This window comes from Ascidiella aspersa, chromosome 7 (genome assembly GCF_963924565.1).
Source record: "Ascidiella aspersa chromosome 7, kaAscAspe10.2, whole genome shotgun sequence".
In the NCBI taxonomy this organism is placed as follows: domain Eukaryota; kingdom Metazoa; phylum Chordata; class Ascidiacea; order Phlebobranchia; family Ascidiidae; genus Ascidiella; species Ascidiella aspersa.
This window is the reverse complement of record NC_139453.1, coordinates 27,476,869-27,502,205: the sequence shown is the minus strand read 5'-3', so window position 1 is coordinate 27,502,205 and position 25,337 is coordinate 27,476,869. Positions and strand designations below refer to the sequence as shown.

At 35.7% G+C, this 25,337-nt stretch overlaps 1 protein-coding gene across 1 annotated transcript; it reads left to right on the top strand.

Moving 5' to 3' along the window:
- The first annotated feature begins 14,653 nt into the window (after positions 1 to 14,653).
- On the top strand, positions 14,654 to 23,613 carry LOC146138766 (mucin-5AC-like). Its single transcript, XM_083394675.1, has 7 exons — positions 14,654 to 14,735; positions 15,733 to 16,014; positions 17,126 to 17,413; positions 19,208 to 19,495; positions 21,291 to 21,567; positions 22,211 to 22,242; positions 23,435 to 23,613. Exons 1-7 carry the CDS (start codon positions 14,654 to 14,656, stop codon positions 23,611 to 23,613), a joined length of 1,428 nt encoding a protein of 475 aa, XP_083250801.1.
- The last annotated feature ends 1,724 nt before the right edge of the window (positions 23,614 to 25,337 follow it).

The window sequence follows — 25,337 nt, the reverse complement described above, 5'->3', positions numbered from 1 at the left end:
TGACGTCATTACTGTGCTTACGCAAGTAAAATTGATGAAATTGAAACTAAAATTTGCTTTTTCGTGATTAAGTTTAGTTACCACCAATTGTTAAGTATCGGATGGACACCAATGCCACCCTAGTATCGGACAACTACCGATACTATCGCTTGGTATACTGTACAGCTCGTATCCGATATTATCGCATATCAACATTTATTTGTATTGCGTTATTGGTAATTAATTTGTTCTGGTCATCTTTACGGGCGTCATGCTGTCATTTGTCTATGGTTTTTAACGCTTTAAATACAGATTTTACATGGTGTTTGCAACAATATAACTCATTCGCCTGTCGAAACACCGTACAAAATATTGTCCACTTCTAACTTCTGGTCATCTACTTTTGAAACGCCGTACAAAATATTGTCGACTTCTATTTTCTGGTCATCTACTTTTGAAACGCCATACAAAATGTTATCCACTTCCTCTTTCTTACTTATATTTTGTGCATAAATAGGGTTATCCACTGTTTCTCGTTCATTGCCACCGCTTGCAAATGAATATGCATTTGCTGTGTTAGAGTTTATGCCGTTACCCCAACTGGAGTATAACACGTTGTCGACTGTTTCTTTTTCGTTAGAGACGTTTCTAGAGTTCGCTGTCCCGGATTTAGCCGGTTGCTGTTGACGTTTAGATCGTCGAAAATACCAAAAAGCTAAAACTATGCACACTCCCATTGCGACTGCACCCGAGGCTAAAGCGATAGCTAACCACGTGACTAAGTTATCATCTTTATCTGCTGTAGTCGAAGTTTTTGCGTTGGTTTGCTCTAAGGTTGTTGTTGGCTGTTGGGAGCTGGGTGGTTCAGTAGATTGACTGCTAGCTTCAGAGACGATTGTGTCCGGTCGTTTTGAAGTTGGCGTAAGTGCTGTGGTGTAATCAACTTTTGTCGTAGATGTCACTGGCGGGGTACTTACAATGTCTGCAGAAAAGCAATTCAAATGAACGTTACTAAACTTGCTAATAATAATTGGTGCTATATTGCTCCAATGAAACCTGTATGGAAACACCATTTAACGGTATAACAAGATACTAACTACATTGTAAGGGCGGATGAAAAAAACTTCTGTAATACGCAAAAAGGGTTAGGCTTCCAAAACTGTGAACATGGTGCTAATAAAGCTACAACTATATTCATTAATTTGAAAAATATTTTAATACAAATTGATCACAAGCTTATGCTATGCCGAAGCGTCTAACTCAGGGGTTCTTAAACTTTTTCTACCGCGGACCCCCCAATTTTTTTTTGCCTTGCGTGGACCACGGTGAACAACAAAAATTCCAAAATGACGTCATCAATTGACGTCACCAGACAAATAGACTTCATAACATTTGCTGATTACGGTCCAAAAATATGAATGTGAAATGGAGTCTAAATAGGATTCAGTGCAAAACCGTTTTAATTTTAATCAAACTATTTTCTTGAAAAAAAGATTACTTCTTAAATATACACTTATATTTCAAGTAGGCCTTTATGGCCTTAAACTAGTTCGCGGACCCCCAAGGGGTCCATGGACCCCAGTTTAAGAACCCGTGGTCTAACTCTATGTTAGTATAGTTGAATTTTTTATTAAGTTCTAAAATAAAAATTGTCGAGTTTTTTAATGACTTATGTCAATGACTTCACTTAAGTCACTGTTTTTAAACTTGACTCGACTGGTCTATTGGGCCAAATGACTTGACTTGAGTCTTTTGGACAAACGATTTGGGTTGAAAAGAAGTGTTTTCATTACGCTTTTTTTTATAAAATACACATAAAACAATTTGCTTGCTCTTTGTTACATTTTTGTTATCTTTTATTTAAGTTCTAGCCCATATAATCGAACAATTTTACAAAAAAAAATATTTTTTTTTACATATACAAGTTGTAATTCACTTAAAATTAACTTGCTCTAATAATGATTTCGACTCGGATTTGGCTTATTTTTTTTAATTTGACTTGGGCTTAATTTTTTTCACCAATGACTTGACGGGGACTTAAATCATTTGAAAATACTTGTTTACAAGACTGCTGAAAACCTCACCTTGATTTACGCATTCGTAGGTGACGTTCAAGTACTTGTACACCCCTTCACAAGGATCGCCAAATTCACCATTTGTAGCGTTCAAAGTGCAGTTTTGTTTTCCAGCGCACGTCGATCTCACTTCGTTCAAAACATTCGAATCGTTTTTGCACATTTTGTCTGCGTTTTTATGAAGACATCTGAAACGCATGGGAAAAAAGTTTGCATTTGTGAGTTGGAATTTTACAGGCAGGGGCGGATCCAAAGTTTTTTTTGCGAGGGGCATAAAATTTGTAGCGATGACGTCACAGAGTTACGTCACGTTGTGAAGGCATATAACAGTAACTCATAAAAACACCTGTTGTTGTTTTAGGAAACTATAGTGCGCAAACTCTAAAGCAGCCTAATCGCGCAATGCAAGAAAAAAAGGTCATTTGGCTTTAATTGGTAAAACATTTAACTTAAAAAGGTATGTCACGCTTTCGGCACATAAATAAGATTAGCACATTTCTTAAAATATAACAGCATTTATAGTTAAAATGAAAACAAAGGCAATTTATAAAGTTTATAAATTCACATGTTGTAACACGCCATAGGCCTACCAGTTTTGTAAATCTTTTCAAAATGACTTGAGTCCCAATCAAGTCATTCGTAAAATAACTTAGTCCAAGTTTCTTTCAATAAATCACAAGTCAAGTGCTAGTCAGGTTATAAAGTCAAGTCCTTGTCATAAAAAGTAAACGCTAAACTACTAAAATTGGTAAACTAGCTCGAGCAATAAAACAACTACACTAAACAAAAAACGCAGCTTATAGCAAGCAAATTTGGTTTTGTAGATAATATATATAACCGATTTAAAAAATGAAAACACCTCATTGTAACCCAAGAATTGTCCGAAAGACTTAACTCAAGTCAAATCACTTTTCCCAAATGACTTAAGTTAAGTCAAGTCATTCTTAAGTGCATTTAAGTCAAGTCATTACCCCACTATACTTTAAACTGACAAAATCGTAACAAAAGAGGATAGAAGCGTGTGAAAGTTTGGCTTGTTAAATTTATTTTGGGGACCCGAAAACAAAATTATAGCATAGTATAGTGATTTTTAACCGTTTAAGCAAATTTAGGTTAAATTAAGCAAATTTAGGTTATTCGGCGGTTCTTGGTTTAAATCTGTAACGTTTTATTTTATTTCTCACTTTTTTAAATCGGTCCTTCCATATTTGGCACTCGTCACGTTAATGTGATGATCTTGTGGGCAAGTGATGGTTGATGTGTTACCCTCGCAAATGATCAATGGACTTTGTCCTGTGTATAGATATATTGTTGATGGCAATTCGTATTCACTGTAGCGCAAACAAGACCTCGTCTATGTTGTATCACTATAACGTGTCGTCATTAATAAACTCTATTCTACTTAAGTCTTAATGTAATCATGTGACACTATATAAAGACAAATTGTATTAACTTCTCGACAAGCTCTAGCACAACCGCGCTCCATCAAGTCAAAGTAGTAAGTTCATTTTAATTGTGGAAAAATTATAGTTGGTACTTACACGAAATAGGGTGTAAATCAACAATCTAACAACAAATGTTATCATTAAGTACAAAAGAAAAATATTTTGCTAATATTGTGACCACCCACGTGAACGAAAACATAAAATGCTGTTTAAAAAGTTTGAAACCTACACAAAATTGGGAAATGTTTTTTCACTTTTTCAACAAATGTTTTCATCATGTACAAAAGAAAACGTTTGAATTACGTATAAGAGAAAATATTTTCCTAATATTGTGACCACACACGCGAACGAAAACATAGCAAACTGCTGTTTAAAAATTTTGAAAAAATTGAAGTCTACGACAAAGTAATGAAACGGACAATGGCAAATTGAAATGCTTTGTAATCTAGCTAACTATGGTTAGTCCTTTTTGCAGGTCTGTTTTTGCACAAATGTAACACTAATAAAAGTTTGGTAGGTTATAATTTAACCTGTGTATACATATTACTAACAGAATTCCAAAACGAAAGTTTGCAACATATTGTTTGTGAAACATTAGGTTTCCAAACGTACAACATAAATACTAAGGGTAAGTAGCCTATAACAGCGAAGGTATGATGATCCAATTATTTTTACTGGACTGTTTATAAGCGAACAAAATACGTGACATCAGCAAAAATATATTCGATTTAAATTAGTCATGTTTTTGTATCGTTTCCTCAATTTTCACAAGTGTTGAATTAATCTTGCTTAGAACCAAACTTAATAAATCTAACCATATGAAACTTCAAAGACCCATATGTTGAAAATACTGCTGGAGGGAGTGTATTCGTTTTGCTTTGACTATTTTTGCAAGTACCCGAGCATAGCGCGTTCAATTTATAAAAGACACATATTTGTAATAATCTATTTTCTTATAACTGTGGCCCGCGCGAGGTGAGTGTTAACAGAATTCTGTAATTGCAAATTCCAAAATCCTGAACTTTACAAAAATATTTAAATGGAGCTCATTCATTGGAAATCAGGCTATATTTATTCATTTTTTTGTAACACTTTAAATTAAAAAAAATCTAGGATTTTTGGGAGAAAGGCTCTATAACATTGTGTTTAATATTAACATATAAAAAAACTTGGGTTATAAAGTACCTGTAGTGACGACCGACACCGTGCAAACAATTGTGCAGCAAACGCACAAAACTAGTAAATACCGCTTCATGGTGCACTAATGCCAAAGTAAAACAGTATCTGCAAGGAACACAACAATTTTTGTCTTACTGATTCAGCTATTAAACACATCACTATATCAGTTTATATAAACTGTTGCTACCAGGCATAGTAAAATACAGCTGTTTATATTGGTTTGTTTTACTCAATGGTGAACACAGTTTTATTCTATGCTTATGCACAAACAACCCGGCAGCTATCTCGAATAATAACTAGTAATTAGTTGAGCCGTGTTAGAACAACTTGTATATCCACCACCACCCAAACTAAAAACTTACAAACTAACTTGAATACTCTGTATTAGGTTGTTGTTCTATTGTCGAAGAAATTTCCCTGGTTTGACTTTATGATTCTCTTACCTTCCTTTACCTCAGTCAAAAGGCCAAAACGTCATTAAAATTTGTCAAACTTTCCAAAACATTTTATAATGGGTTATACAGATTTACAAAAACATCAAATCGAGTTTATTGGTGTGACAAATCTTTTCACCCATTAGCCATGGTTTAAGGTAATATTGTCCATGAATATTGAATGTACTGTGAATAACGAGTTCTATGTTAAATATTAAGGCTTTGCGGTCATGCCTAGGTTAACATTTACTTAGGCTTAGTTGTTTATTTATTCTTATCAAGGATTTAACATATGATGTTTGAATATGCCTTTACAAACAACGAATCATATTGGTATTTAAACAAAGACAGGTTTTATATTGGGGCAGTCGGGCTTACGCCTGCAACAACACAAAAAAACGCCTCAAAATCGATAGAAGATAAGGACTACGATGGCGTTTTCCGTCTAAAAACGACAAAATGTGTACGTGCTTATATGCATGTCGATTTGGCCATTTGAAACTTACTAAACTAAATTAGTACTCTCATGCTATTCCTGGTAAACCTTAAACTTCTTGCACATTTTAAAATCGCCAACTGTTTTCCTATATCGCAGAATATTTTGTAAGCTAAATGGTGACCAACATTTCACAACTGAACTCAGAGATCTCACACAAGCATTAACTAGCTTCAGTTTTTCTACACAAATCCTACATAAGCATCAACTATAGGCTCCAGTTTATAAATATCGGCTCAATTGCTCAAAAGCAACTTTATATTGAAAGCAATAAATTGTAAGCTTGTCAGGCAAGGCTAGTACTCGGCCAAGAGACCCTCCCATTTACTTCCTTTATATAGCTGAGCAGATAACGAAAGTGATCGTATTTACGGGCAATATAAAGTGCGGAGCCCTTTGCCTGGGTTAAAAACAATAGGAAGTATTTAAAGAGGGCGGGTGTTCATATGGTGATGTGATTTTTTAGTAAGGGTTTTTATGACCAACACGAGTTCTTTGTTTTTTTAAATATATGACAAGATTTGAATTTATTTTTAAGCATCAAATTTACGGTAATTTTCTTCACTTACAACTCGCATGTCAGTTTTAACATTTATTTTGAACAACAAAATGTTCAAAGAAAACACTTTGCTAATAAAAACCACAACAAACGTACAAATTTCTAATGCAGTGGTTGCGTAAAATCCACTAAAAAAATATTATCCCTACTAATATTACTTATCAGTCTAAAGAGGAGATGTTGTGTGGACCCCTATGAACCTTTACACGGAGCACAGTTTAAGAACCACTGTTCTAATGCACCTACACGAAGAGCATTTTCAAATACAATTTATGTGTTGTACAAGATTTGCGTCTGTTTCGAAGAAGCATTGATTTCAAAAGGAAAGACAATCACTCCAAAGATGCTGACTTTGGCTGGAAGCTGGAACAATTTTGCATACAATGCCAAAGACGCCAAACTGACCCAGATCTTTATTGACTGCATGGTTGACTTACTGCAAAGATTTTTTATATTCAAAAACCAGATAAAGCGTTGTAAATATTGCGTCAATGTTATCAAAAAAGCAAGCGCTATTATGCTGCAGAAAACAATAAAAATGTTGTCTCCATTTGTTGTGAAATGTAGCATAAGAACTCTGGCCTTGTATTGATTTCGCATTTTGAAAGTTGATTTGGATGACACCCAGCGTCAAATAGCCGTGTGCGCATAATTGTTGCGCATTAGGAATTTCCCATACCATTGCAAGTTTAGACAAATGTTGTATTGACTTAACTGTTTCAAATTACTTGATTTGATAGACGTCGTTTTGGTAAATTGGACAAATACCTTGACATGGACTTGAATCGTTCGGGAAAAAGACTTGGGTTGAAAGCAAGTGCTTAATTACAATTTTGTTATTGAGCTATTAATTATCTAAACTTTTTAATTATTTTTAGTCAAGTTATTGCATATAAATCGAACTAGTTTACCAACTATAAAGGTTTTATTGCATTGTTTTTACCAGTGATTTGACTTAAGAGTCGACTTGCTTTAAATGACGTGGACTGGAAATTGACTTGTTACTTTTGGAAAAGCAAGGACTTGGATAGTTATTTCATGAAGGAATTGATTAGGACTTAGTGTTTGAAAAAGGACACTGGCAAATGCTCGTAGAGGTCATATTTAAGGTATAGTTGTTGGATACTTACTTGATATCGAACTCCTGCATTTTTTAGCGATTAAACTAGACAAGTGTGCCTTAAAAATACGTTTGTTGTAAGTTGTAATTCCACAACCGACATTAAAAGTAAATCAATATAGATAAAGTCGCGATTCGCACAGCGACACATATTTATCCAGTCAAACTAACTAAAACCTATTTTGTGGCTATGGCCAATTATTGGTTAGACTTTGTCGGCAACAATCAATGGTTTTAATGTATGTGCCATGAATTTTTAGACGTTTACAAAACTCAGAACATTTATTAGGTGATTTGCGTTGCAAACAAGATGTCAATCTGGCATCTACAGCGTTTGCAGCCAAACCGAAGAAACCTGACTATATAAGGCTTTAAAGCTGGTATAAGATAAGTCGAATGCAGCGTTCACTCTGAGGTGCGCAACTGCGCAATTTGCGTTTTGCGCACTTACTTTATTCCTCAACTAAAAACTAAAAAATCTTTACATTTTTGGAACAACAGTTTGAGCATTTTGCATTGGCCATTTTTTCATTGATGTTTGTAGCTAAAAGCAAGTAAAAAGAACAAATCCACATTGGCAGTTGTGACGTAATACATGCTTTGCCCTAAATTACTTTGTCTAATCGTTTTTCATCAGCAGTGGATTGTTTGACAATAATTCGGAATCATAAAAAAGAAATGCATTTTTGGGGACGTATATTGTTAACACAACCAATGTGATTTCTGTGCAGATACAGCTGTGGGGTCAATGGCTTTAACAAATTGACAAAATCATCTTGATAAGTGCAAATGAGCGAATAGTTCGCAATTCTTGATTGTGTGGTAAAGTCATCACATATCCTAACTTTCTAAATTGGACGTTTTGTCAATTTAACCCAAATAATAATCGGATATTATTTTCGCACGACCGCTTTGTCCATATCCTTGAATGTATTCAAACCCGTGTGTAGTTGCACATTTTCGAGTTCAACCGGGAACAGAAAGTTTCTAGAAAATATTTGTTTCATGACGTCGCGCTTGGTGACGTCATTTGTAAAACTTTCACAGCTTCCCATATATCAAAAACATTGTTCTGCCGCGAGCCCCTGCTAACCCAGCCATAAATTATTCTTGCGCACTACAAGCAATATTTGCGCAGTACAAATTTTCCTTAGCGGGAACACTGGTCGAGTGCCCACACAATGCAAACTACCAAACGTATATTTTAGAAGTAGTAGTGTAGAGACTGCTTAGAGCTAAGGTAGTTTGCATTTGCCAGAAACTATTGTAAGTAAGCGAGAAGGGAGTTTTAGTTTAGTAGTTTTAGCGTTCGTATCACATGGATTGGCAAGTATTTTCGGGTTGGCATAGTACAAATATGCATAAAGCAAATTTAACGAAACTCTAACTAGTAATGTGACATATGTATTTGTAGTAAATTATCCATAAGTTGAAATAGTTTTACCTTTTTTGACCTACGTATAGGTGTAATGGCCTATACTACATTTATTTTAAAACATACGTTATAGCGAGAATAAACTATAGCTTTATTTTAAGTATTTCATAATAAATTGGAAAGAATTTCTATTGTCCATTATCATAAAAATGCACAACCTTTTCAAAGTGATTTTTAACGAAGGTTTCATGAAAAAAATGGAAATTATTTTAACGTTTCTGTTGGTTTGCAACACTTTTCAATATATCGCCGCAAACTCACGATCGTCGCAAGCTAATGGTAAATTCATTTGATTTGAAAGTGGGGGCGGGCCCAGATATAGGAGAAATCAAGGGGGAAAAAGACCTTGCCCCACACTTTTATTTTGGTCTACATATGTTTTTGCGAATTTAAATTTCTTGTATGTCTTATAGCTTATTCCAAATAACATTGTTAGGCCATGGGTTTTCAACTTTTTTTGCTCATGGCCCAGTAAATTAGCCCAATATTAACGTTTAAGGAAAAAAAAGCTTCAACAACACAATAAATTAAAAAAGCTTGTACATTGTTTCAAATCCGTTACGTTACCCGATACTTAATGGCGTGGCTTGGGTCCGCCCAGGCGAGTAGCTCAATATGTTAAGCGCGTCAGCAAATATCATGGGCAACCAATGAAAAAGGAGCAGTTTATAATAAAATGCGCCGAAGGCGCCGAGATTTTTACGTAATACATTCCTTCATCATCTGATTTTGCGGTTTTACAGACTTTATGAAAATTTCTAAAGCCAATAAAAGTCCTAAAAATTGCACCTCCTTGCAATAGCTAAGGGAAAACAAAGGGCTTTTAATAGCTTTTGGAAAATGAAACTGGACATTGGTGCTTTGGACTTTGTAGCTTTAGATATTTTTCGAAACAACTCCCAGGACTAATTACACTATCACAAAATACCAATACTATATTTACAATAATATTTTATGGGTTTCGAGCGCATGGTTAATCTCCCTTTCCAGTATGTTTGTGTAAAATTTGAAAATAACTGTATTTTTATACTGCTGGTAGTTCCTGGTGGTATTCGATTTATGACGATAGAAGGTAACAGAGGTTTCGAAAAAGTTATAATTATTATTGAAGTTCATAAATTTGCACCTGGAATATTGCATAAAGTCAAAATACTTACCTTGTCAAAATACTTACCTTGATGAGATATACATTTTTCGCGGTAATTCGACTGATTAAAAGGCATCCTAAAACACGAGTAACACACCTACGAGAACGTCGCGGCACACTGGTTGCGGAGCAGTGGGAGCGCTGTCCTAAACCTGGCAAAATTACTGCTCACAAACACAACAATAAACATAACGGAATTTCGGAGCATAATGGTTGGAGGTTGTAATAAGACTTAATCTACATATTTGAGGATGTTATTAGGCTGAAACAGAGGTTTTCAACCTTATGGGCCATGACGCTGTTTTCAGTAGGCCACAGAGCTTGGCATACAGCGATATCAGAAATCATGTCATTATGAACACATAAGAGTCCGACAAATAAATAACAAACACCTCGACCTAATGCTATGTTTGTGACATCATTTCTTTTTACAATGTGTTAGATTTCCGCCGACCAACGTGTGGTACGGATGCCGGGAAGGCTTTCCAAACGTAACAATCGACTTACTTATCTATTATTCTTTGTTGCATATTATTCTTTGTTATACGTAATAAGAATATCAAAGCCCATACAGAAGTAGGTTGCATTTTGAACATTAAATAAATAAAGATTGAATAAAGAGTTATTCAAAACGTTCAAAATGATACCTACTTCTGTATGGGCTTTGATATTCTTATTACGTATAACAAAGAATAATATGCAACAAAGAATAATAGATAAGTAAGGCGATTGTTACGTTTGGAAAGCCTTGCATCCGTGCCACACGTTGGTCGGCGGAAATCTAACACATTGTAAAAAGAAATGATGTCACAAACATAGCATTAGGTCGAGGTGTTTGCTATTTATTTGTCGGACTCTTATGTGTTCATAATGACATGATTTCTGATATCGCTGTATGCCAAGCTCTGTGGCCTACTGAAAACAGCGTCATGGCCCATAAGGTTGAAAACCTCTGTTTCAGCCTAATAACATCCTCAAATATGTAGATTAAGTTAAACGATATTAAGCCGTAACAGTTTTACGATCTCGTGCCACTTGGACGCTCTGTAGTGTCACGTGTACCACTTCTTGCAAACAACTATTTTGGTCGAATCATATTTTTTTCTATTTTTAGCTTACAACTAGCGTTATGTAACGCTATTTGTAACTTAAGTTACATAACAGTACATTTATCTATCAAGAGCAATCATTTTAAATCATCGCACACTGTCCCACAGCGTCGTACGCTTTACAAAGCAACTGTGCCCCTTATCTACAATTGACATGGCCAGTATTTCGAAAATCGTATTGCTTCGAAACAACAAGAATAGTTACGTAACAATAACAATGGGATTCGAGGAAAATGGTTTTATGTAAACAAAACCAGATAAACAAAATATGAAGTTGTGAATCCAGAGTTTTGTGAAAAAAACGGAAGCTACTCGCGTACCAAAAACCTCCGCGTACCACAGGTTGGGAGCCCCTGCTCTACGTAAATCGATAAGATCCTATGTAGATTTTGTATTGCAAGTAATACCTAACCAACCTTTATGGCGCCACGTTTAAAAGTAACTTTGTGACGTCACGTTTCGACGTACCTTTGCGAGGTAAATTCTCGAAATAATTTCATACCCCTAACCAAAACCCATGGACCGCCCCTGCTGGCAGCAAAAGACTGTTCATTTTAATATTCTTATTAATGACGGTATGTCACCCTGGTATATTATTTTTTTTGTAAGAGAGAGCCACAAAGCCAGTATTTGTAAACACACATCTCTCTGAACATCTAATAAAAATACAGGCTTTGGATTTATCCCAAACAGACTAAAAAAATTGCAAACAGAAGAGTGATTTCTTTAATCGTTTAGCGTAGGCCTACTAACAATGCAGAAAGAAGCGAAACTGCTTTTATATAGAGCAACATGAAGTTTACATAAAGCCATGTAAATACCATGGTTTGTGCAGCAAAGCACCTGCTTTAACTGAACGGTTCCACTCTTGGTTGCAACTGCGAGCGTTGTTGGCACCATACCTTTGCTATCTTTGAAGTAGCCACACATACAGCAGTTACCAAATGGTGATGATTTTCCAGTAGCTGGGCTGTAATCGTCTAAAGTTTACCCAATAGATCTGTAATTGATTAATATGCTTTCCAATGTTGGTGGCCGCTTATATGTTATCATTGCATGGGTCTGCAGTCTTCACATATCTAAACTTAAATTTAACCCCGCTATTTCGGAGTGTTTTGAAATTGTGTTTTTGGAAGAGCCGCCTAACAGTCAATTGGGTTTTTGGCGAAGCCAAATGGTTAAAAAATAACAAATGCCACATAAACATACAAAAAAACTAGACGGGGTTGCGGTTGTTGTATATTTTATCAGGGTGTGTTTTTCAGGGCCTTATTTTCATTGGTGGTTAAAAAATTGGGTCATTATAAATAGGGTTGTTTTCCAGGTTAATTTTTGTAATATTATATATTGCACTTTGTTTGTTCGTTTTACGGTTTATATTAAGTTGTACTTTCTCTTGACTTGTTTCTGCAAGCAAAAACAGATATGGGCTGAAAATTCTCTGCCTTCACTTCTGACGTAGATGCAAATATTTTTTTCACAAAAAAATAAGCGTATAAACATCCTTGATAGAATTTCAATTTTGGTTTTAATTTCAACAGAAGGCGAAAATCTTTGCTCGCATCTTTTGCTTTTTCACTAAGATTTCGGTATTTTGAAATGTTGAGAAACGATACCCAAAATTCCCTAGGGCTATACTGATTCCGTATGTTTTTGACCTTTTTATTAATTTATAACTATTTTGCTTTGTATATTATGTATTTTACTTTACTTATAGAAACTGACGATGCCAGCATAGGCGAAATATACATTCCTTTTGAAAAAATGTCTGATCTTGATTTTACTCTGTTTTTTGAACTTTGAGTTTCTGGTTTTTAAACTTTGAGAAAGCTGCTGCCAATGGTTTTTGATTCCATAAAGATACGCCCTTCTAGAAGTACATTATGAAACGCCATTTCGATATGTTTAGGTGATTGTTGACATGGACAAGTTTTGGTCAGTTCAAGAAAAACTAATATTTAAAAAAAAAAATTAAACATATTTTACTGTAAAAACATTTATATGTGTGGAGATAATCTTTGTTTAAAACTAGCTCTACTAAAACAAAACTTGCTGTTTGTTTCGCATTACACAGCGTATAGGTTTGAAATTGCAAAATAATCACTATATGATGTCTAAAACGAGATGTAGTGCTAATGCAGTGGTTTTTAATCAGGATTTTAACGCTCGATTTTTCTAACGCTCAAGGGTGCCAAAAGATATTTCAAGTTCTTTAGGATTCGAATTTTGGTTTATTGGTAAGCTTCTTGAACAATTGTTTGTACACAAAAAAAGTGTCAAAAACTAAAAAGTTTTGTTCAACTTTGTTGCATAATGACTGTGCTATTTCGATCTCGTTTATTGTAACGTTACAGTTAACCCTCTGCAAACCTACGTGCATGGTGTCGCGAACTATTTATAATTTCTGTATAGGGTGGCGCAAGTCAAAAAAGGTTGCGAAACACTGTGTTAATATATCAGAATCTATTGTAACATTAGTTAAGAGGAAGTTTTAGTTTGACAGTTTTAGCGTTCGTATCACATGGATTGGTAATGTTTGTGAGACTTCATAGTACATATATGCAATGCAAACCGAATATTTGAAAAAGAAGATATCTCCTCGCCCTAATGCACGTTAGTGACGACAATGACTTCGAATGGTAGCAAAACAGTATAGACTTTCTTGTCTCAGTCAAAATCAGTCACTATAGGTTCTAGTTTATAAAAGAGAAATATATTTCGCCAATCACGGCATCATCAGTCTCTAAAAAACGAATACAAAATAATGTTAACACGTAAACCAGGTGGTAGAATTTAAAAATAATAGGAAAATAATCATAAAACCTAGAGCAACAAACTACGCGACCAGGTTAAAAATATAAAAATATAGAAGATAAAAGTTATAGGTATAGGGCTATAGAAAACCGGACCATCCTGTTACCCAAGTCTAGGGAAAAACAACAACCAGCTGTGTTGGTAAAGCGAAAAGAAAAGAAAAAGGGAAAAAATGGGGTGGCAAGAGGTGACAACAAAGACGATAAGGCAAACGGTAGAGGCCCATTGCAACTAAAATAAAAGATAAAACAATGCAAAATAAAAAGCAAAACAAAGGAGACAAATAGTTATTTAATACCGGGGTAAAACCATTTTTTGTATATTAATACTGGCATGAACTTTGTTGTGCCATTTATCTTCTGCTATATCCAACAGATAATACGGAGGTTGGGCAACAAATTGAACGTAAAAACACTCGGGAAGCAACGGTTTGTTTAATAAATAACTTTTATGATACATAACATAATGGTGTTGCAAAGCAGCCTTGTCCGAGTTGCCGTCGGACTTAAACGAGTTCCAAACCGAGCGATGGGCCGTCCAACCCGGAAATTTAACGAAACTCTAATAATAATTAATATAGCATTGTATTTGTATTTGATGACCTACCCATTCGTTAAACGTTTCTACTTACGTGCATAGATGTGATAGCTAATACTACATTTATTCTGAAACATAAATTATGAGGAGAGAAAAAAAAATATAATAAATTTTTTTTTTTTTTTAATAAAAAATAATTTATTTAAAAACATTTTATTGTGTGTTTATTGACAAAATGTTTTATTTATTTATTTTTTGCTCATGGTTATACGAATCCACAACCTTTTCTAATGTAATTTTTACCAAAAGTTTTATGAAAAAAAAATGGAAATTCTTTTAAAGTTCCTGTTGGTTTGCAACATCTTTCAATATATCGCCACAAGCTCAGGATCTTCGCGAGCTTCTGGTATGTCTATTTGAGTTATATCTTAAGGTGTCTTGTTTTATTCCGCCACATTATGACATAACTTAATAAAGTAAATGATGCAATGCCTGGCAGCCAGGGGCGGGCCCAGAGTTAGCAGAAGCCAAGAGGCCTTGTCCCACATTTTACTTTGGCCTACTTAACTATATGTCTTCGCGAATCTGTATTTCTTGTATGTCTTATAGCTTTTTTTAAATAAAATTCCTTTAGCCTAAAGTCGATGTGCGCCTTATAGCATCCTCACAGATGCAGAAAAATGTAGATCAACTTAAAGATTTTAAGCCACTTTTCGCTCTACGTAAATCGACAAGATCCTATAGAGCTTTTGTATTCAAGTAATCCAATCGTATCATCAACACTATAGTTGCAGTGTGTGGTAACTTTTTTATGTCGCCACGTTTGGAAGTAACGTTGTGACGTCGCGTTTTGACCTAAATTTGCAACGTAAATCCTAAAAATAATTTCATTGCTGAGCGCCGGTCCCGGTATGACCGGAGGTCGTGTGTTCGAACCTCACTAATACAGCCTAGCCTGCTTGAATCATTGATCGACAGATTTGGTAAGTCTGTGATGGCTTTCGGTGTACTAATGATATGTTAGCCGTAATCGTTGGTCAAAAAGCAGCTTCAGAAGGGCAAGACCTCAGTTGTTAACACACATTTGTGCGCATGTTTCATTGATTAAATGATATGGTACTGTGGGTCCTCTTCAATGAGGTTGCTTGTACTAACAAATTAAGCAAACATTGGCGTACGGTTGTTTCTCGACTCGCTCCTCTCTGAGCCTGTATAGCTCAGTTGGTAGAGCGACGGTCCCGTCTTGACCGGAGGTCGTGAGTTTGAACCTCACTGCAGGCTAGTTGTTTTCCTAGTCTGCCCTGCTTGCATCATAGACCAACAGATTTGGCGATTCTGCAATGGTTTTCAGTGTACTATTATAAAATTCGAATGTGAATTTGCTTCTCTTGTTGTCTTACTAGTGACGGTACCAAGATGCGACGGAGGAAACTCGTGGACCGAGTTTTTTGACCGAGATGGTCCCAGTGGGGTGTGCGACTGTGAGACTCTTTATGACCTCCGCAAGGAAAGGCCAGGAAAAATATGCGACAATCCGCTAGCAGTGGACGCTAGGGTTGTGCGCACCCACCAGGATTACAGACTGACCGGTCAAAAGGTTACTATAGAACGTGAAAGAGGCTTCATTTGCTGGAACAGAGATAACGCACCGACGTGCCTAGATTATGAAGTCAGGTTCTGTTGTGGTGAGTCTGACTCGCAGACAAAAGACAATTTTATTTAACTTAGAGTGGTTTGGAAGTGAATTCGACTTTAACAAATTTCTAATGTTTGTTATAAGCCATACGGTAAATAAGGGCAATAAAAGCTCAATGTTGTTCTAATTGACTAAAAAAAAATCATTAGTTTTTGGTATTACATTTGCACTGTTGACAAATAGAATTGTGACATAGTAACTGCCGTTTTTGACCAGCAAACTGTTGTCAACATTAAAATAAGTATATCCCTGTATAATATAGCGCAATTTTCTGTTTTGAGGTATGTAATCAAGCATAAATATTTCCCTGTAGGAGCAACAACACCCACTCTTCCGTCGACTATGCTAGAAACAAGTCAAGCTGTCTCTACGGGTATGATACGCAAAACTACGAGTGTGTCAACAGGTGTTGCAATAACCGGTATTTTCAAAAGTGATAATTATTTAAATTTAAAAAACAATTTTATTTATTTTGAAATGTCAACGAGAATCACATAAGTAATATGAGCGGCTGGAATGTGTTAATGTTTTGATATTGCCAATATCTTTAAACTTATCATATAAATACCGCGGTTGCCTGTTTTTAAAAAATTATAAGTAGTTTTGTGACGTCATGTTAATAAACAACTTAGTGAAGTAACCTTAAGACGCAACTTTGTGACGTCAGATTTACAAGCATTTTTTGACCTAATGTTTTGACGAAACTTTGGAACGTAAATATTTAAAATAATTTCATGCCCCTAAACAAAAAATCCTGGGCAGCTGCTGGCAGCAAAAGACTATTTGATTTAATATTCTTATTAGTGGCGGTATGTGTGGCGGAATCCATTTTTCTGCAAACGAATTATTACAATGATTTACCATGCCAAAGAGCACTATACGAAGCTAGTATTTGTAAACACACATCCCTCTAAAAATCTAATAAAATTACTGGATTAGGATTTATCCCATAGCAGGCTAAAAATAATTGCAAACAGAAGAATGATTTCTTCAATCGTTTAGCTTAATCATGTTGGTTTAGATAGAATAAAAACAAGTCTATTACATTCCTTACCTTACTAAATTCTAATCTGAGTTTGCTTCTCTTGTTGTCTTACTAGTGACGGTGCCGAGATGCGACGGAGGAAGTTCATGGACTGGGTTCTTCAACCGAGACGGTCCCAGTGGGATGTGCGACTGTGAGGCTTTTTATCACCTCCAAAAGGAATATCCCGGACAAATATGCGACAATCCGCTAGCAGTGGACGTTAGGGTTGTGCGCACTAAGGTGGACTACAGACTGACTGGTCAAAAGGTTACGATCGCCACCGAAAGTGAAAAGGGCTTCATTTGCTGGAACAGAGATAACGCACCGACGTGCCTAGATTACGAAGTCAGGTTCTGTTGCGGTGAGTCAAATCGCAGACAAAAGACGATTATAACAATAAAACCAGGGTATTGTGTTGTAAAATACATACAAGCTTAAAGAGTATTGGTGAACGTTAATCAAGAGAAATTTCAAATCTAGATAAAATTCCATTTAATATTCTATGCGTTTAAAATTCTGGCACGTAATTTTGCTGTTTTTCCGAACAGAGCTAGGTTTGCACATTGTTATGCACATAAACTAAACCTGGTGTTTTCTTAATTTGAGCATTTTCCAATTTTGAATTTTCAATAAAGTTGATTTAGATTTTTTTCGTAGCCTTCGTGGTAATGTTTTGATCTTTCCAATAAGCGGGAAAACTTTGTTGAATCTTACAGTGGTTTGAAAGTAAATGACGACTTTATCAATTTATATCTTTGTTCAAGAGTTATACGGTTGATAAAGGCATCAAACACTCAATAATGTTATTATTGACAAAAAAAATTATAACACGGTTGATAATTAAAAAATCCGATTTTATTTAACTTAGGGTGGTTTGGAAGTGAATTCGACTTTAACAATTTGTAATGTTTGTTATAAGCCATACGGTAAATAAGGGCAATAAAAGCTCAATGTTGTTCTAATTGACTAAAAGATTCATTAATTTTTGGTATTACATTTGCATTGTTGACAAATAGAATTTTTATATAGTAACTGCCGTTTTTGACCAGCAAACTGTTGTCAACATTAAAATAAGTATACCATGTATAATATAGCGCAACTTCCTGTTTAAGGTATGTAATCAAGCATAAATATTTCCCTGTAGGACCAACAACACCCACTCTTCCGTCAACAATGGTAGGAACAAGTCAACCTGTCTCTACTGGTGCAACACTCAAAACTACGACTGTGTCAACAGGTGTTGCACTAAAAAGTATTTTTAAATTTCAAAAAACAATTTTATTTATTTTGAAATGAAATGAGAAATCACATAAGCAATATCAGTGGGCGGTATGTGTTAATGTTTTGATATTGCCAATTTCTTTAAACTTATCATATAAATACCGCCGAAGCCTATTTTGTAAATGTTATAAGTAGTTTTGTGACGTCATGTTAAGAAACAACTTTGTGACGTCAGATTCACAAGCAACTTTGTTACGTCACGTTATTACAAAATTTTGCAACGTAAATCTTTAAAATATTTTCATGCCCCCAAAAAAAATCCTGCGAGCTGCTGGCAGCAAAAGACTATTCGTTTTAATATTTTTATTAATAATGTTTTGTGTGGCGAAATCCATTATAGTTTTTTGCAAATAAATTTTTCAAGGAGCACTACGAAGCTAGTATTTGTAAACACACATCCCTCTGAAAATCTAATGCAATTACTGACAAACCGAAAGCCATTGCAGTGTTTCTTGAACTCATTTGGTAGAGCGACGGTCTCGGTATAACCGGAGGGCGTGGGTTCGAACCTCACTGCAGACTAGTTATTTTACTAGCCTGCCCTTCATGCATCATTGATCGACAAATTGGGTAAATCTGCGATAGCTTTCGGTGTACTAATGTTACGTTTGTAAGCCAAAATCGTTGGTCAAAAAGCAGGATGATAAGGCCAGACTGCAGTGGTTAACACACATATGTGTGTGCATGTCTCATTGAAAATTCCTGGCTTCGGATTTATCCCGGAACAGGCTAAAAATAATTGGAAACAAAAAAGTAATTTATTTAATCGTTTAGCTTAATCATATTGGTTTGGAGAGTAATGAACAAGTGTATTAGTAAATTCCTTACCTTACTAAAATCTAATCTGAGTTCGCTTCTCTTGTTGTCTTACTAGTGACGGTGCCGAGATGCGACGGAGGAAGTTCATGGACCAGGTTCTTCAACCGAGACGGTCCCAGTGGGATGTGCGACTGTGAGACTTTTTTTCACCTCCAAAAGGAATATCCCGGACAAATATGCGACAATCCGCTAGCAGTGGACGTTAGGGTTGTGCGCACTAAGGTGGACTACAGACTGACCGGCCAAAAGGTTACGATCGCCACCGAAAGTGAAAAGGGCTTCATTTGCTGGAACAGAGATAACGCACCGACGTGCCTAGATTATGAAGTCAGGTTCTGTTGCGGTGAGTCAAATCGCAGACAAAAGACGATTATAACAATAAAACCAGGGTATTGTGTTGTAAAATACATACAAGCTTAAAGAGTATTGGTGAACGTTAATCAAGAGAAATTTCAAATCTAGATAAAATTCCATTTAATATTCTATGCGTTTAAAATTCTGGCACGTAATTTTGCTGTTTTTCCGAACAGAGCTAGGTTTGCACATCGTTATGCACATAAACTAAACCTGGTGTTTTCTTAATTTGAGCATTTTCCAATTTTGAATTTTCAATAAAGTTGATTTAGATTTTTTTCGTAGCCTTCGTGGTAATGTTTTGATCTTTCCAATAAGCGGGAAAACTTTGTTGAATCTTACAGTGGTTTGAAAGTAAATGACGACTTTATCAATTTATATCTTTGTTCAAGAGTTATACGGTTGATAAAGGCATCAAACACTCAATAATGTTATTATTGACAAAAAAAAATTATAACACGGTTGATAATTAAAAAATCCGATTTTATTTAACTTAGGGTGGTTTGGAAGTGAATTCGACTTTAACAATTTGTAATGTTTGTTATAAGCCATACGGTAAATAAGGGCAATAAAAGCTCAATGTTGTTCTAATTGACTAAAAGATTCATTAATTTTTGGTATTACATTTGCATTGTTGACAAATAGAATTTTTATATAGTAACTGCCGTTTTTGACCAGCAAACTGTTGTCAACATTAAAATAAGTATACCATGTATGATATAGCGCAACTTCCTGTTTAAGGTATGTAATCAGACATAAATATTTCCCTGTAGGAGCAACAACACCCACTCTTCCGTCAACAATGGTAGGAACAAGTCAACCTGTCTCTACTGGTGCAACACTCAAAACTACGACTGTGTCAACAGGTGTTGCACTAAAAAGTATTTTTAAATTTCAAAAAACAATTTTATTTATTTTGAAATGAAATGAGAAATCACATAAGCAATATCAGTGGGCGGTATGTGTTAATGTTTTGATATTGCCAATTTCTTTAAACTTATCATATAAATACCGCCGAAGCCTATTTTGTAAATGTTATAAGTAGTTTTGTGACGTCATGTTAAGAAACAACTTTGTGACGTCAGATTCACAAGCAACTTTGTTACGTCACGTTATTACAAAATTTTGCAACGTAAATCTTTAAAATATTTTCATGCCCCCAAAAAAAATCCTGCGAGCTGCTGGCAGCAAAAGACTATTCGTTTTAATATTTTTATTAATAATGTTTTGTGTGGCGAAATCCATTATAGTTTTTTGCAAATAAATTTTTCAAGGAGCACTACGAAGCTAGTATTTGTAAACACACATCCCTCTGAAAATCTAATGCAATTACTGACAAACCGAAAGCCATTGCAGTGTTTCTTGAACTCATTTGGTAGAGCGACGGTCTCGGTATAACCGGAGGGCGTGGGTTCGAACCTCACTGCAGACTAGTTATTTTACTAGCCTGCCCTTCATGCATCATTGATCGACAAATTGGGTAAATCTGCGATAGCTTTCGGTGTACTAATGTTACGTTTGTAAGCCAAAATCGTTGGTCAAAAAGCAGGATGATAAGGCCAGACTGCAGTGGTTAACACACATATGTGTGTGCATGTCTCATTGAAAATTCCTGGCTTCGGATTTATCCCGGAACAGGCTAAAAATAATTGGAAACAAAAAAGTAATTTATTTAATCGTTTAGCTTAATCATATTGGTTTGGAGAGTAATGAACAAGTGCATTAGTAAATTCCTTACCTTACTAAAATCTAATCTGAGTTCGCTTCTCTTGTTGTCTTACTAGTGACGGTGCCGAGATGCGACGGAGGAAGTTCATGGACCAGGTTCTTCAACCGAGACGGTCCCAGTGGGATGTGCGACTGTGAGACTTTTTTTCACCTCCAAAAGGAATATCCCGGACAAATATGCGACAATCCGCTAGCAGTGGACGTTAGGGTTGTGCGCACTAAGGTGGACTACAGACTGACCGGCCAAAAGGTTACGATCGCCACCGAAAGTGAAAAGGGCTTCATTTGCTGGAACAGAGATAACGCACCGACGTGCCTAGATTATGAAGTCAGGTTCTGTTGTGGTGAGTCTGACTCGCAGACAAAAGACAATTTTATTTAACTTAGGGTGGTTTGGAAGTGAATTCGACTTTAACAATTTGTAATGTTTGTTATAAGCCATACGGTAAATAAGGGCAATAAAAGCTCAATGTTGTTCTAATTGACTAAAAAAAATCATTAATTTTTGTTATTACATTTGCACTGTTGACAAATAGAATTGTGACATAGTAACTGCCGTTTTTGACCAGCAAACTGTTGTCAACATTAAAATAAGTATATCCCTGTATAATATAGCGCAATTTTCTGTTTTAAGGTATGTAATCAAGCATAAATATTTCCCTGTAGGAGCAAGTAATATGAGCGGCTGGAATGTGTTAATGTTTTAATATTGCCAATATCTTTAAACTTATCATATAAATACCGCGGTTGCCTGTTTTTAAAAAATTATAAGTAGTTTTGTGACGTCATGTTAATAAACAACTTTGTGAAGTAACCTTAAGACGCAACTTTGTGACGACAGATTTACAAGCATTTTTGTGACGTCATGTTTTGACGAAACATTGCAACGTAAATAAAGTTTGCCCACCCCTGCTGTATAATATAGCGCAATTTCTTGTTTTAGGATATGTAATCAAGCATAAATATTTCCCTGTAGGACCAACAACACCCACTCTTCCGTCAACAATGGTAAGAACAAGTCAACCTGTCTCTACGGGAGAAATATTCAAAACTACAACTGTGTTAACAGGTATGGCAATAACCGGTGTGTTTAAATTAATTTTTAAATAAAAAAATAAGATAGTGTTAAGTTTTTAACGGCAAAAAGAAAATCTGCTTATGTTTTTAATTAAGTGTGTTATACAACTTTTTAATTTTTTTTTAAATATGATAATGTTTTGCTTCATTTATTGGCAATGTTGGACTAATTTTAAAGCTAAAAATCGTTTGACACTGTTAACCAATTGTATTTCAATATTGACAAGCAATTGTTGTCAATAATGCAAACTGCTGTCAATATTAAACCACGAATGTTTTACTCTCACACAAAGTTAAGGTTTTATCTTGATTGCTTCTTAAGGAACAAATAGACACGGATTTGAAATCTACAACAACGTAAAGGTTATAGCTGTGGTATCCACTACTCTTCTTCTTATTCTGTGTATCTCTGCTGCCCTATGGTGGAGGCGTCGTACGACAGCTAGACATGGTACGAAAAGTGAAGCATAAAGCCTAACTATCGTAATGGTATCCTTATGACGTCACAATGCACGTGACCGATGTCCACTGACGTGTGACCTACATCCATAGCGAATCGCATTAGCTCCTACTTTATGCTATTTTACTTAATAAGGATTTATATTAGCAGCTTGAATCACTGTTTTACGGAAGTCGTATGTTCTAAGATACGAGCAATGTCAACAGAGTAAGCGACTCTGTCTAGAGTTCATAAAGTTAATGACAAGTATTTTTAGCGACCTGCGCTTTGGAATCATGTGTATACGGGAAATGTGTAACAGACTAAGGCAGCTGTCGGTACATGGGCCAGCGCCTTACTTACCCGTATCAACGCTATAGTGATAAACTAAAAATTTAGCATTTATAAAAATACCGCACAATAACGAAACACTAGTATAAAGCCAAATCACGTGAGATTAGTCGCGAAACGCCAAAAAACGCTTGCTTAGAGCGTTCGTCACACATCAGTGGTAACTGGTCACGTGCACCATGACGTTTGCGGGTAACACAGTACGCTTAATAAGGCTACAATGAACATTGCTCAAAGTGCCTTTTTTACATTATTTTGTTTGAAAACCTAAGTTAGTTTAATTTCATGTGATTCAACAAAGAAACAAACTTCTATGTTTGGTTGTTTTCCCAGGAATAACGGAAACCGACAAAGAACTTCGCTACTTACAAACCCAACCAGTAGCTTCGGTTCATGCAATAATGGCTCACGAAGAAGGTTATGTTGAGTCTAATCCATCACAACCCTCCAAACCAGGGAAAAAAAGCGCTAACATCTACGACAGTTTCACTCTCTCTCAAAAGAATCCGTAGGCATGGCAAAATGCAGGCTACAACTCTTTGAAAATGGGAGTTGACGAAGATATGGTCCATTTAAAACTGCACCATAGATATGTTTTAATTATTTTACCTGTAGAATTTATTTTGTATTATTACTCTGTTTTGCCTAATTTGACGTCACTATCCACGTGACCGTTGTCAACTGACGCGTGACCAAGCGCTCAATTTTGTGTTTTCAGCGTTCACAATGCGTTCTATTTAATACGTCTTATGGACTAGCGCAGTGGTTCTCAACCGGGGTGCCGCGGCGTCCTAGTGTGCCATTTCTAATGCCTAAGGGTGCCGATAGGCATTTGAGAATTTTTAAGAATCTGATTTATGCCCAAATGATAAACTTCTTGATACAACTATTTATGTACGATTAGAGACCATTATATAAAATGACATTTTCCCACATGTTTTAATTTGATTGTGTTGTTCCAGTTCCATGTATAGTGACATTTTAGTAAAATATCAACGAAAATTTCAGTCGGGGTGCCGAAAATCTATTTAATATTTTTGAGGGATGCCGTAAGATATAAAAAGTTGAGAACCACTGGACTATATAGCGGCATGAATCCCCGCTTAGTCTTGTCGTATATTTCTGAGGAGTGGTTAAGGACATGTAATTTAGCGACCGCTAATTGTGATCGAAATGTGAATTAAATCTCCAGTGAAAACTCCGAACGCACTTTATAAACATTGCGTTGAACGTCACAGCACACGAATACGTGATGCCACGTCTCTGCTCAGTATCTAGTAAATTTTATTAAAGAATCACTTCGATTTACTGAATAAGTCTCAAGCTGCCTGAGACAGCCTGCTAATTACAATATTCTTCAGGAATGGATTATATCCCGGGAAGCATTCGACTACGCAAATTTCTTAGACACATTTCTACACCTCCTTGCTTATAACGAACAAACCCCTTACTAACATACTAATACTCGCAGCGTTACTGCTGAAAGAGTCGGTTTCTGACAGCGCAAAAGCGACGCAGAGGCCCAAATTTTATAATTAAATTAAATATAAGCTTACCGAATCGTGAATGAAGTTTATCGCCATGTTTATTATGTATCCACTTATATCGATGTATCGCGTTTTATCAAAGTATATCTGAAATTGATTCGCGTCGAAATGGGTTCGATCTACCAAAAATAATTTATTGCACATAAAACAGACAGCCTAAAGCTGTTCAATTGAGTTGTTGTGACCATAGGCGGCACGACCGACATTTTATTCCTTTCTGTATAGTATTTTGAAATCGTTTGTGTACACATGAATCGCAGAGAAAAACCTTTTAAAAATTTCGCCCCTAAAAAAAACGATAAAACACCCATAAAACGTTGCTCTGTTGAGTTGTAAATAAAGTGTTTTCTTATTATGCCACATATGTGCTTCGCTCGCTACCTTTTGCATGCTATTTCTCTTTGTGTCCCAAAGTTTTTTCAACACGCACCCAAGCGATATACGAATATCAATCTCCCAAATCTTTTTTTTTTCCTTAATGAATAACCCTTCCTACGTCTAGCTTGTTCATTGGAGAGGAGATTTTAAAGAACTTAAATGCTATGTTACTCGATTTGTCCCAATTTGACGTCACTATACACGTGACCGTTTTCCACTGACGCGTGACCAAACGCCGAACTGTGTGTTTTCAGCGTTTCGCAATTCATTCTATTTAATACGTCTTATAGGCTAGCGGCTTGGATCCCCGC